The sequence below is a fragment of the Apium graveolens genome, chromosome 11 (genome assembly GCF_009905375.1).
Source record: "Apium graveolens cultivar Ventura chromosome 11, ASM990537v1, whole genome shotgun sequence".
NCBI lineage: Eukaryota > Viridiplantae > Streptophyta > Magnoliopsida > Apiales > Apiaceae > Apium > Apium graveolens.
Window position 1 is genome coordinate 190096596 of NC_133657.1, and position 12670 is coordinate 190109265.

General features: G+C 33.9%; 1 protein-coding gene across 2 annotated transcripts; it reads right to left on the reverse strand.

The window, feature by feature from the left end:
• Nucleotides 1–1052: 1052 nt before the first annotated feature.
• LOC141697872 (vacuolar protein-sorting-associated protein 33 homolog) lies at nt 1053–10771 on the reverse strand. 2 transcript variants are annotated; one of them, XM_074502427.1, is made up of 22 exons: nt 10632–10771; nt 10505–10544; nt 10321–10401; nt 9442–9636; nt 9236–9346; nt 9087–9152; nt 8831–8938; nt 8701–8745; nt 8510–8566; nt 8071–8165; nt 5942–5993; nt 5736–5792; nt 5453–5515; nt 5249–5355; nt 4404–4526; nt 4195–4276; nt 4016–4086; nt 3154–3234; nt 2986–3043; nt 2802–2863; nt 1545–1647; nt 1053–1318 (listed from the first exon to the last, which is right to left on the reverse strand). In XM_074502427.1, the coding sequence occupies exons 1-22, from the start codon at nt 10682–10684 to the stop codon at nt 1229–1231; spliced, it is 1800 nt and encodes a 599-aa protein (XP_074358528.1). In that variant the 5' UTR covers nt 10685–10771; the 3' UTR covers nt 1053–1228. The 2 variants fall into 2 exon arrangements, with proteins under 2 accessions (XP_074358528.1, XP_074358529.1); XM_074502428.1 differs by having other exon boundaries at nt 1545–1638; nt 10632–10762.
• Between the last annotated feature and the right edge of the window lie 1899 nt (nt 10772–12670).

Consider the following 12670-nt stretch of genomic DNA (forward strand, 5'->3'; position numbering starts at 1 on the left):
ATGACAATGTGTGCATCCCTGCATGAAGTTTTGACTTCCCCACTAGTATGCCTCTGTCAACTGTATATGTAAAACCTGGTTTTTCATAAGCTACTACTGAAAAATGCTTTAATTTTGTTTGGTTTTATAGACAACATATTTTGTTTGAGGGTCTTCCTGGAAAATGCCTTTGTAACCTCTTTGTTTGTATAAATGAAGGCAAGATCTGCGTACTTCATACCCATACCCCTCCCCTCCCCTCCCCTCTAAGTTTGGTTGGTTATTATGTACAGAAGATCAGTTATTATATTTTCATTGTAATTTTTTTGTGAAAGATTTATATCAATTTGATCTGTACACTAGTAATGCTACTTCATTAGTACAAAAACCGCAATCTAGTGTATAGTACTTTTTCTGAAAGAAATACAGAAATGAGAGAACTTTTGCATATATCTTCAATCTGGTTTGTGTCAAATATGGTGAACCCCAAGAGTCAAATGGGGGCCGAGTCTGAACACTTATTATTTAGTTAACTACTAGATATCAAAATGTAGTTCAGTTTAACAGGGACATGCAGCTTGAGAATGAAATGTTGACAAACACAAGTAATTACTTATATATTTCACAAAAAGCAAGCTACACCATTATTAAAGCTGAATTTGTATGGAGCTCGCACAGAACATTTCAGAGTTCAACATGAAATCGACTCCAACACTTACTTTTCAGAGAACCAAACTTGAGCTCAACAATGACTTAATATAACTGGGAAAAAAACTATTTAGCAAAATCTGCACCTTAGATTGACAGCATGGCTACATATTCATTAAAGTTGTTGGAATCAGGTACAATTTTTTACGTAAACATTTTATAAATGTTACTTTAAAATTCATCGCATTATTATGTTCAGGTTTCTGAAACAACTTCCAAGTTTAACTAGAATTGACAAGGAGTCAAGGCCAAAATTGTAGACTATTTATCTCCACAGCATCAGACGTCACACAGTAAAAGATAAAACTTGATCAGTAACCAAAAAAAAACTATGCCTACAAGATTTGCTATTAAAATAAAAAAAGGACCACAAACAAACATGTAGATCACCATAATTTATATGCAAACACGTCTCTTACAACAAGTAGGTCTCTTCCATTCTCTAATCTATGGGCAACCCAAACAATATAACATGATCCATATTATAACAATAAATATGAATCCACTCTTTACACAAGCAACAAAAACAATAATCTACAAACTAGCCTAGTTTCTCTACAAATGTGTCCGCCATCGAATGCCCATTGACAATATTTGTTGACGCTACAATTAACTCATGTGGCATTCCTTCCTGGATCCAAAAGATAAGACATAAATGAGTAAAGGTAAGTCTCTCTTTAATTAATATAAAGATTTCCTGGACAAGGCACAGGTCAGGTACTGACCATAATACAACTAATTGATTTAAAAACACCGTCGGATGCAATTTTAAACCATGATTTTCTCAAGACATTAGAAGAAGTTTATGAGAACTATATTTATCTCGAAAAATCATAGCCAACAGATTTCTAAAATACCTGAGAACTAAGAAAACGAAGAGCTGAAATCTCTGCATATGTTACCCCTCCAATAAATACAACTAGAGCAAGAGAGCGCCTTCCATCACCAACCCTGTGGGATTTAAGTCAAAAGCTAAATAAGTGACTGCTATTTACAAAAAATATAGTCTCACATAAAACTTCAAAGCAACCATTTACTCTTGACAGTGATTAAGTCTGTTTAAGCCCCACTAATTAAAAAACAAGGACAAGCAGTTTGGGACAGAAACAACGGAAAATCATAATAGATAACAAGGACGGAGTGTATGCAAGTTTTTAATCTTGATCTACTTGTGTAAATAACTATTCTACTCGATCGTTTTTCTCACCATTCCAGACATATATTAGATAGAGAGATACATAATTATAGGGGGTAACAAAGTAAGAAAGAGGAGATATTACATTATATTCAGTTTACAATAAATTAACAACTCTCGTCCTCTTCTTTTTTTAATGGAAAAAATACAACCAACTAGAAGGCTTTGTATAGGCCAGTTTGTTGAATTCCCGCAATTTCAGAAACAAGGACATATAGTTTGGGAGAAATCCAATGGAATAATTAGAAAATAAAATAGGGGAAGGAGCGTCAGTTTCAACAATTTAATCTCGACGTACTTGTCTAAATAGTTCCTACTTTCTCTAATCTCTTCCCCCTTTCTATATGGGGCGGGACACACAGGTGACTGTCACTAACCCAGTCCGTATGGGGCAGCCTGCCCCGCTAATACAAGCAACAGGGTGAGCATTGAACACTACATTTTTTCCCTACAGGGATGACCCGCCTCGCATGTATAATATTCATTATACATGTGTCAATATTTATATTGAAAATTTGCGTTAAAACATTGAGTATAAAGTTTTTTCATTACTCCCTCCGTCCCTCTCATTTCTTTTCAACTACTCGGCACGCATTTTAAGGCTTCTATATAGAATAATTTCATAACTTATTTTCAAATTTTTTTTTCTGAGTTAAACTTTAAACATTTAATTTTAATTCAGAGAAATAAATTATGAAACTATAGCATATAGAAGTCTTAAAATGCGTGCCGAGAAGTGAAAAAGAAATGTAAAGAAATGTAAAGAAATGAGGGGGGCGGAGGGAGTATTATTTAGTATAGTTTATAAAATTCTATAGAATTACTGACTAAAAATTACATAAAAATTGTGCACGAAAATAGTTTATAAAATACTAGTAGATATAATATATAGGAAAACGGAGCTTTTACTAAATCTTACTTGTTTGTACTGTATGCAGCCCCTGGTAGAGAGTCAAATGATGTGTTGCTGGCAAATCCACTCTATACAATGAGAACAATCAATACACCATAATTAATCCAAAACAACAATACAGAATGAATTAATTGCATGACAGGGGAAGGGTAAACAACAATAGCGGAAGGAAAATAAAAACTATACTAACTCTCTTTGTTTCTGAATGTGGGCCAGGTAACAGCTTCAGTAATTGTTTGATTGGGCGCCTGAACACGCAATTTGCCACATCAAATATGAGTATAGACAATATAAAGCAACAAAGATTTTGATCTGTAGTAATGAACAAGAAGTGAAGCAAATCCGATATAATGCTCACCATCCATGTCGAATAGCTTTGTCAATAAGACGTACGCTGAGAGGAGCATATCCAGAGAAAACATATGAAATATCTATGGGGCTGTTACACAAACAACATGCCTGTAATCAGGCTGAAGAAGACAAAAAGGTTGAAGAAGACAAAAATTACAAAAAGATTGATATACCAGCAATGAACAAACTAAAATTAAAATTTTAAACTCCATAGGTTGCTTTAGTTATCATTCTTTCTGATGCTAGTGTAAAGAATTAATTACACTTGAAGCTAGTTTACAACCACTTTGATCTACTTAAGTAGATTATCTACGCACTAGCAGATGGCAGATTTCCGATATGATATCCAGCAGTTTGGTAGAGTTCAAAAAATGGCAGCAGGCACTTACATATTGTATAAAATCTACATACATGCATACAATTGAGATGTTAGTGAGAAGAACGCCATGGAAGGATAATTTTTTCTTCACAAGATGACATATACCCTAAACTGATTATATATAATATATATCATACCCATTAGTCAAGCCTATACCACAGTTACCATTTCTAGTCCTTTGTAAAAAGGAAATAAAATTATAAGCAAATCCTTAGACTAAACCACGTAAAATAGTAATTACGTAGTTGGATTCTAGCGTTATCTAGTAGAATTTATTTTTTGTTGGGTCTTAAATAAGAGAGCACTGGGGCTCAACAAAAAGATGTTCAGGCAGAAAGTGTATAAACATATAGATATTTATACTTTTGCGAAGTAAACCGCACAAATTTTATGTTTTCTAAACAAAAGAGATGAAGACATCATCCATCTTAATAATACTCGTCCAGATATAAAAATCCATTCAGATTGATCAAGGTTGAGAAAACAATACTTGGCAGTGTTGGTATCCTCAACTATAAGTTGCAGATCATTTTTGATTATCGGCCAATTGCTCTTTGACTCCTGCAAAGAAAAACATTTAAAAACACATATTCATTAATAATCTTAGTATATTCAACTAGAGCAATTATAATAGTATTCTCATAAAATGGGGGGGGGGGGGATCCTGACCTGTTTTATAAACAATCCAGCCTTTTCTAAGTTACTAAGAGTAGCCATGTGCTCAAAACCATAACTGTGAAGCAGCTCTCTCCTAAACCATGGTTTTCGCATAATGTTTAACAAGATGTTAGAATTACACTTTAAAAAGTCTTCTTGCAGATTTACAAAGATTAGTATTAGAAAAGATTTAAAATTTACTGCATTATTTACAAACTTGCCTCAAGTAGTCAAAATTCCTTTTGGGTAAGCCAGAATTTGTGACAGAAAACAATATAAGTAGACGCAAGACATTGAGAAGAGGCTCTTGTTTGTGAATCATTTCTTCAATGTACACGAAGCATCTGCATCCATAAAAAGAGTGCCTTAGATCCACTAAACTTAACAGGTTCGTGTAATCTTCTATGAAGTACAGAAAGTAATGATAACAGAGACTTCTAATTCAGGTAAGCACAGAAAAAAACATTAAAAAAACCTCCTTTACTTAATTTAACATTATGTTAGTCAAAATCAGGTAAGGACTGTCAAACACGACACATATCCAGGTGTCGGCCTCAGAAAATCTGAATAACTGGTGATATGGTTTATATCTCCTTTCATTCTTTCTTCTATTGTTCATTTTACCACCTAAATTCAAATTTATACTAATAAACGACAAGTATATAGGAAAATCCATTTATTATATATTGAAATCAAATCAACTTCTTTCACTAATGGAGGAGGGGGCTTGCATGTAAAATCTTGTAAGGGATTGGGGTTTGCACGTTAAACATTTTAGTGGAGTGAAGAAAAACCTATTGTAAATTAACTAAATTGCAACTAAGCAGAGTGTTGTCCTTTCGGGAAACCACTGTAAATAATGTCTCCCATAAATCGAGGATCTTCTAAGGTTTCATTTATGTTTATATAGACTCTTCGGAACCATAGCGTTCCATGCATTTGTATCACTAATTATTTAAAATAGTAAGACAGATCCCACCGATTAAATATCTATTATCACTATTCAGACATCTAGATCACATAAAAAATGTTATTATTTGAGCCTAAAAAGATGAAATAAGCTTACATATCAAAGCTCTCGGCTTCCACAATTGTATGTTCCATGTCAAGTCTTGCAAGAAAGGAAGGTTTTGACGTAGATGTAGACAAATGTTGAGCAAGATTTATGTGCCTCTGTCGAAAGATCAAAAGTAATTACAGTTCAACTAGGGCACAGTTTGTCAGATTTGTTGCAAACCATTTGTAATATATATAAATAGGAGACACTTACAGTTATTTCAGGCAATGAGTTCAACTTTCTGACGAAGTCCTTTAATTCAGAAACTGTTTGAGACTGCAGATGTTTAAGGCATAATCAAATTATTAATATCCTCCACCTCCAAGCTATTTACATCAATCTCACAAAGACACTAGAATTTTCTACAAGATAATGTTTCTGTAATTTATTGGACATCACTAAATAAATTTAATATTCGAAACTAAAAGATGACACTTTTATCAACAAAAAGATAAATATCAAAATAAACTATGCATTAAGGTTACTGTTAGCTTACTGTAGTTGTCATATCTGTGTAATCTTGCTTCATTGATGTTGCTTTCTGACGCAAAACCTACATCTTGCAAGTAACAACAATAAGTTTAATATACTAACAAGGAAGCCGGCTAAGTTTCGGAGGAAAATGAAAAATGAACAGTTAGGATAGTATAATCGATAGTGGGTTCGTATTTATATGCATATAACCAGTAAAAATAGACTAACCTGGACTACGAATTCAAAGTTAAGATCCCGTATCTCCTTGAACAGTTTGTCACTGGAAGAGGAAAAACAAATGCAAATTGTAAGAAGTTAAAGAACCGCGAAAAAGGCATAAAAAATATAACCAGCTTTGAAGAGACATATTTTCAGAACTAGGTGATGTATAATGCATTCCTGGAGATATGTAATTTCAAAGTTCCAGTTATACAGGCTACAGAATTATGCTAAACATTAGAATTCTAGGAAAGATGTACAAAAGCCTAGACTGATTAAATTGCCCAACTAATATGGATCACAGATATAGATAGGAATAAAAAAGAAATATATTAAAAACACTATTTTTCTAAGATAATGGAAAATACACATCATGCGACCATGGTAATATTACAACTCTTAACATTTCCACCAAATCTAGAGCAAGCGCGCGCGCACACATATGTATATACACAAGCAAAATTAGAGGATCCAAATGACTCACTGTAATCAGATGACTTGTGGAATCTCATAGTAATTCCTTGTATCTTCTTACATACACAAAGATAACCAACTTCTACAAATTTACTCCTCTTGTGGAAAACTGGATTAGCACTTAGACATGCCATTTAAATTTTAAACCAGAATTGCATATAAACCAACTTCTCAAAGTCGCGTTCCGCTACCCGGAAATGACATGGGTGGTGGGTATACGATCTTGGTCGGATCCTTCTTATATGAACCGGACACTTCACCTTGTAGTATCCCAGTTAAAAATGAATATTAAGGCCTCCTTGCACTTTGTTTATAGACAGAAATGTCCATGAATGACTTGTTTCCAGGTAATATTTTTTATTTAATACTACAATTTGACATGCATAATTAAGTGTATATGACTTGTGTGTAGCAGACACTGTTTTTAAGAAAGTACAATAAATCAGTCCATATGGGAAACTTTTACTCGTGTTAATCTTAACATGTCGAGTCCCCGTACCCATGTCCAATTCCGGATCCATATATAAGAATCTTAATTATATAAAAACTAAGAATCCGACTCTTGGATCCGCACCGGTTTCCGACACTTATACTGGAGTCTGGGTAACATAGAAGTCCAGTTCAGTGAAAATATGTAGTGAATATCTAAATTCCCATTAAACACGAGCCGTTGCAGTATATTCTGTCTCTTTCTGTGCACTCAAATCAAAATGCAGTACCCTGTGGTTGATCTCTTACTTAGAAGAGTCCAACCTGGTCAGCATTTGAATACCATTTATTTTGCATGTCTATAGCAAAAAAAAAAAAAATTTATCCACAATTCCACTCAGATGTTATTGCGCCTTAAAGTACTTTAGCATCTCTGCAAATTTATCATAGAGAGGAAAGAAACCGATTACACATACTTCCTAAAAAACATATCTAGCCTACTGAACATAATATAATAAGTTATTCCCATTGAAATAGTTCAATCTGTGTCTGGGTTCTTTTATTGATCTCGTTTGAATGTATTCAATGGCCAACTCTCTGAGCCCTGCCCCAAAAGACATGTTTACCCAAAAAAGTCCAATGCTTCTTCTAAGATGGAAAACTACCAACATTAGACTGAGTCTCTTGGAAGCCCAAACAATATACTCCTTCTGTCCCTCCCATTTGTTTACACTTTCCTTTTTTGGATGTCCCTTCCAATTGTTTACATTTCAAAACTTTCCAAAAATAGTAAGGTTTTTATAATTTTTAAAATAACTACATCCACTACTTCTCTCCACTATACCCACTTTATACATATAATATTAATCGGTCCCACTACTTTACTCACTTTTTTAACTTTCCTCTACTATTTTATCATTTTTCTTAAACTCCGCGCCCCACCCAAATGTAAACATTTGGGAGGGACGGAGGGAGTACAATTTTTTCACATAATTATGGCCTGAACTAGTTCATTATGAATGACTTGAGAATTTGTAATCTTCTTTATTAACTCCTGTAAAACAATGATTTCGAAAGTCGATGACTGGAAGGAGTCGAAAAGGTGGACCAACTTACCAATGGACAATGACGACAACAAGTTCGACAAATAGTCAAGTAGTATTGGTTCAGTTCGCACAAAAAAAAAAGAAACATGATCTGTTAATTAAAAGTCTGAACAAGAAAATATTATATACCTTGAGTTAAGTGGAACCTTTGCCTTCTTTCCATCTTGCGGGCCACCCATGATTGAAGCATCTATCTCCACAGCACCATTATTTATGCGTAACAACTGCAACATAACAATTAGTTCTAGTTTGTTTAAAAGTAAAAGTGTAGATAATTACTAATCTACAATTATTTTTTGCACCGAGCAGATAATACTCATTGATTTTTCTGACCATGACTATACTTTCTTCTTATTCACTCCCCTTTCCCTTTTTCATTAATTTCTTAATTGGGGGGGGGGGTCAATAGGGGATCCTGAATAGGTGACACTGAATCTAGCCAGTCAGTATACATTTATTTTTTTCTGGCCGAGTTTCAAGCTCATCTGTCAATTGATACTTTCAACTAGAAATTTCATGTCAACAATATTGGATAGAACTACTCTAATTCTTGCTGGTTGTTTATTACCTCATCCAACAGCCCTTCATATGTTAACTGAGTGCACATAGGGGTAACCATATCCACCTGCATGCAAGGAGTACGAACGTCACAAGATAAGATTATACAATGATCATTAACGTGAGTCATGATAATGACAACAATAACCAATAGAGATTATTCTATATTATATGATTTAGAAGCCAGAGATCGAAGCTTACTTCTCTGTCAATAAGTATAAGAGTATTTATCTCTGGCACCACCATCTGTAGTTAAGCAAACAAATCATTGAATTTAAGATGAAAACACAAACTTCAGCTGACAATGATTTCAAGATGCTATTAGAATTACATCAGATGTGCTAACAGGTTCTTCTACTTGCATTCGATCTAGAATGTCGGCAACACGGACTGATGATTTGCCTTTGGCCCTAACATTTGGTATCAAGCCGAAAGAGAACTGCAAATGATCAAAATGAGGAAAAATAATAAAAGTATAACGTTGACGGTAAAGCTATGAACTTCTAGAGATTAATGCATTTTTCAAGCACTAAACCTCTAGTTGCCAATGCTAAGCCAGTTCAAGTAAGTAAACTGATAAAGTGAACCTCAAGCTTGTGAATGGCTTTTGCTATGTGCCAGAGAGAGGTCGTATCACCATCAACCAAGCATTCCTGGAGGATAAAATCACCAACTTCTGAAATTTCCCTAGCTTACACAAGTAAAATTAGTTTACTGATACTAGAAAATAAAATACCTTATAAGCAAGGTCAAGTTCGAATGACAACACGTCCTCGTCACATGGAATGACATATAAAGGGCATTCCCCTATAGTCATCATGTGATGTACTTTTTCCTCCTCAAGAATCTACAATATCCAAATATATGAACCATTAAAAAAAATATTAATATAACCAAATGATTAACATGATTGTACATAACAGAATGTAAGGAAAAGAATACCTTTTCACAAGCAACTGCCCGACGAGGAACAAAATAAATATAGTACTCCCGCTGCAAACCCTTTGAACTATCATTATGTATATGCGAGCAAATCAATTTCATCAAATCAAGCTGACTGCGCACAAGATAAACCACTTTTGTACAGTCAGTTTGAAATGGATCTGCATTCAGATGCCGCACTTCAGCCCCATGTTCCTGTACAGTATCAATAACATTTCAAATATTAAAGTCCCACTAAATTCATTTTAAACTTTTGAATGTATAATGCCAAAATTCGACATCACAGAAATCTACTAATAATACTAGTCAAAGGTGAAGCATCTCTTATCCTTCATTTTATAAAAACACACACAAACTCACATATCTCATTCAAACTAAAGGATTCAAAATTCACACCTAGTTAGGACACAAATACTAGTACTCGCAGGTAAAATATCACTTATCCTCCATTACAATAATACACACGTGGTCATTGACTTGCATTCAAACTACCTCATCCAAAATTCACACCTAATCACAAACAAATACTACTAACTAAGCTCATAACATCTTGTATCCTTTATTAAACTCGTAAAACAAACATGTGTCAGTTACATCCAAACTATATCATCCAAAATTCACGCCTAATCACAAACAAATACTACTAACTAAGCTCATAACATCTCGTATCCTTCACTAAACTCGTAAAACACATACGTATCACTTCCATCCAAACTACATCATCCAAAACTCAACCTAATCGCAAACACACACTACTATCCAATGCTCAAACATCTTGCATCCATCACTTAAACGCGTAAACAAGCAAAAAACTCACTCACATTCAAACTAAAACAACCAAAACTTACGCAAAATCAACAAGCTAAAACACGTAACTACCTTAAGAAGCGAAGTCTGCACAATCAACGAAAGCGATCCACCGAGCTTAGGATCAACTACCAAACACTTGTTTCCTCGAATCTACACATTCAATTAGGGTTTAAACACATAACTAAGTTGATAAACAGTATATACAATCAATACACAAGCGTGTGTCTGTGTGTGAGTAGCTAATTGAACTAACATTTTTTAAGATGGTGAGAATCTCCTTCCGCGACTGATCTCTGTAGTTGAAAATAATATAAAATCAATAAATTATGATACGATAATGAAGAATCGAATGTGTGTGTATAGGAGAGAGGAGAGATTACCTGAGAGAGGAGAGATTGAGAGGAGCGTTGTCTAACTTGGGGATTTGAGCCATTTTCTTCAATCTCTCTCTCTCTCAAGTTCTGCTTTTACGGATTATAAATTAGCTCTCTTAATTTTTTAATAATTTTTTATTTTTCCATTTTTAATTTTCGAAGAAACAGACGCACGGTTTTTTCTGTTTTGTATTTGAACTAGTGTTTGTTTTGGCTAAACTGTTTATTTGTGTTGGCAAAAAAAATTGTTACATATTTATATATTTTGTCTTTTGGGTGTTTATGCAAAGAAAAAAATTAATACAAATATACGAGTTAAGCGAGCAACAATATATTATTATGGCGATTATTCAACACATCACGTCGTATCAAAAATATATTTTGCCGAGTCTGCACTTGTAACATTTTTATTTATGATATTATACACTCTCTTGAGAAACTAAAAATGTAAGAAAAAACATAAGAAACTGTTTAGATATAAGAATGGCAAGAAATATACGAGTTTCATAGAATTCTTTTATCTGGTGTAATTATTTATTTATTATTATTTTGTTTTAGATATATGTATACATGCATTTATATGATAAAATGAACTGTAGCGGTGATTTGTAGAATAGCACTATGCTTGGATTAATAAAGTTTGATTTTTTTTATTTAGGAAATTATAGTTGAGTTGAACATTGCAGGTATAAGTTTTTATGAAAAAGTTGCAAATAATTTAGCTTTGCATTATGGTATAGATGTTCTGTCAGCTTGGGTACGTCCTTTAGCAATGGATCCGACAACAAATAACATAGTAAGGTTCAACTTGGAGTATTTACTTTGTCTTTTGAACATGAGAATTGAGAAAATAAAAAAAGATGAAGATCTAAGACCTGCAAGATGCAGTGAAAATATAGTAGCATACCAGCATCTTATGAGTAAATCGTCAGCTGCCAACGCAATCTGAGAGCTACCTTGGTGATGATGGTTGTCGTGCCATATACTCTATTAAGTCAATTGTTATCGTTTTTTAGAGAATGTCGAGCATGTATTTTAAGATAAATATAAAATATAGTTCTATAAATTTTTTAATTTTTTTCTGAATAAAAATAGAATGTTCAAACTTTTATTCAGATTTTTTTTTTTTTAAAGTTGTAGAACTATACAAATGTTTGTAGAAGAAATGATAACAATTGGGAGGACGGAGGAAGTATGGGCTAAACATCTGAACTTGTTTGTTAATTATATTGTACCATGATTCTCTACAATCTCAGAGATATTGCAGCTAAAAATTCAGTAATCCCCTGCATAACTAATTATAAAAACTCCTTATTTACCTGGTAGTACTCATGAATTTTTGGAAGAGGCTTGCACTTGGACTGCCAGTGCCTGACACCCTTTCTTGTAAGCTCAAGTTGCACATGAGTTTCGAAAGAATAATGTAAATCTGCTATAGATTGCCTTGAAACAGAGGCAGCATTGTGTGTGTCACCGACGTGTAATCCTGACAGTGGCTGTTGAACACAAGTGGGACAAGAATCAAATGCGAAAATTTTCAAGTTCTTAAGAAATGCACAACTACAGTGCAGGAAACACAATTCAGCAGTACACCGTTCAGTAATACGGCTTTTTCACATGTACATGAAGAGATCGAGTTCTAAAAACACATCAAGCATATATAGCAGGGGCTGGTGCATTGCTCAGGAATTCTAAAATTACTCAGAACACAATTTGAACCCGGTCCCCATTACTCACACTCCTTAAAATCGAACCAAAGATTTTTCTTCTGACTTGCAAACAATAACTTTAAATCTAACTCTGGTCCTTTGTGTGGTCAATAGCAGTTGCTCAACTTGGGCCCTTCCTGGCCATTAATTAGAAACACAAGTCGTTTTTTGAGTACTAAATAGAGACCTGATCCCAAATAGTGTCAGATACTCGCACTATTTCCCACTCATATTCTCGTACATTGGATAATACATTTTTGTCTTCGGATGGAGCTACAAAATGTGGCTTCATTCAATTTCGTGTCTAAAATTTTTAGTCGACTTGCGTATAAACTA

Bases quoted from the DNA above. Each gene is read 5' to 3' on its own strand.
- LOC141697872 (XM_074502427.1), bottom strand. From the start codon at position 10,684: ATGGCTCAAATCCCCAAGTTAGACAACGCTCCTCTCAATCTCTCCTCT. The intron at 4,527-5,248 runs GTAAGCTTATTT...TTATGGATGCAG, and splicing joins GAAGCCGAGAGCTTTGATAT to ATGCTTCGTGTACATTGAAG. The intron at 3,044-3,153 runs GTGAGCATTATA...TTGCGTGTTCAG, and splicing joins AAAGCTATTCGACATGGATG to GCGCCCAATCAAACAATTAC.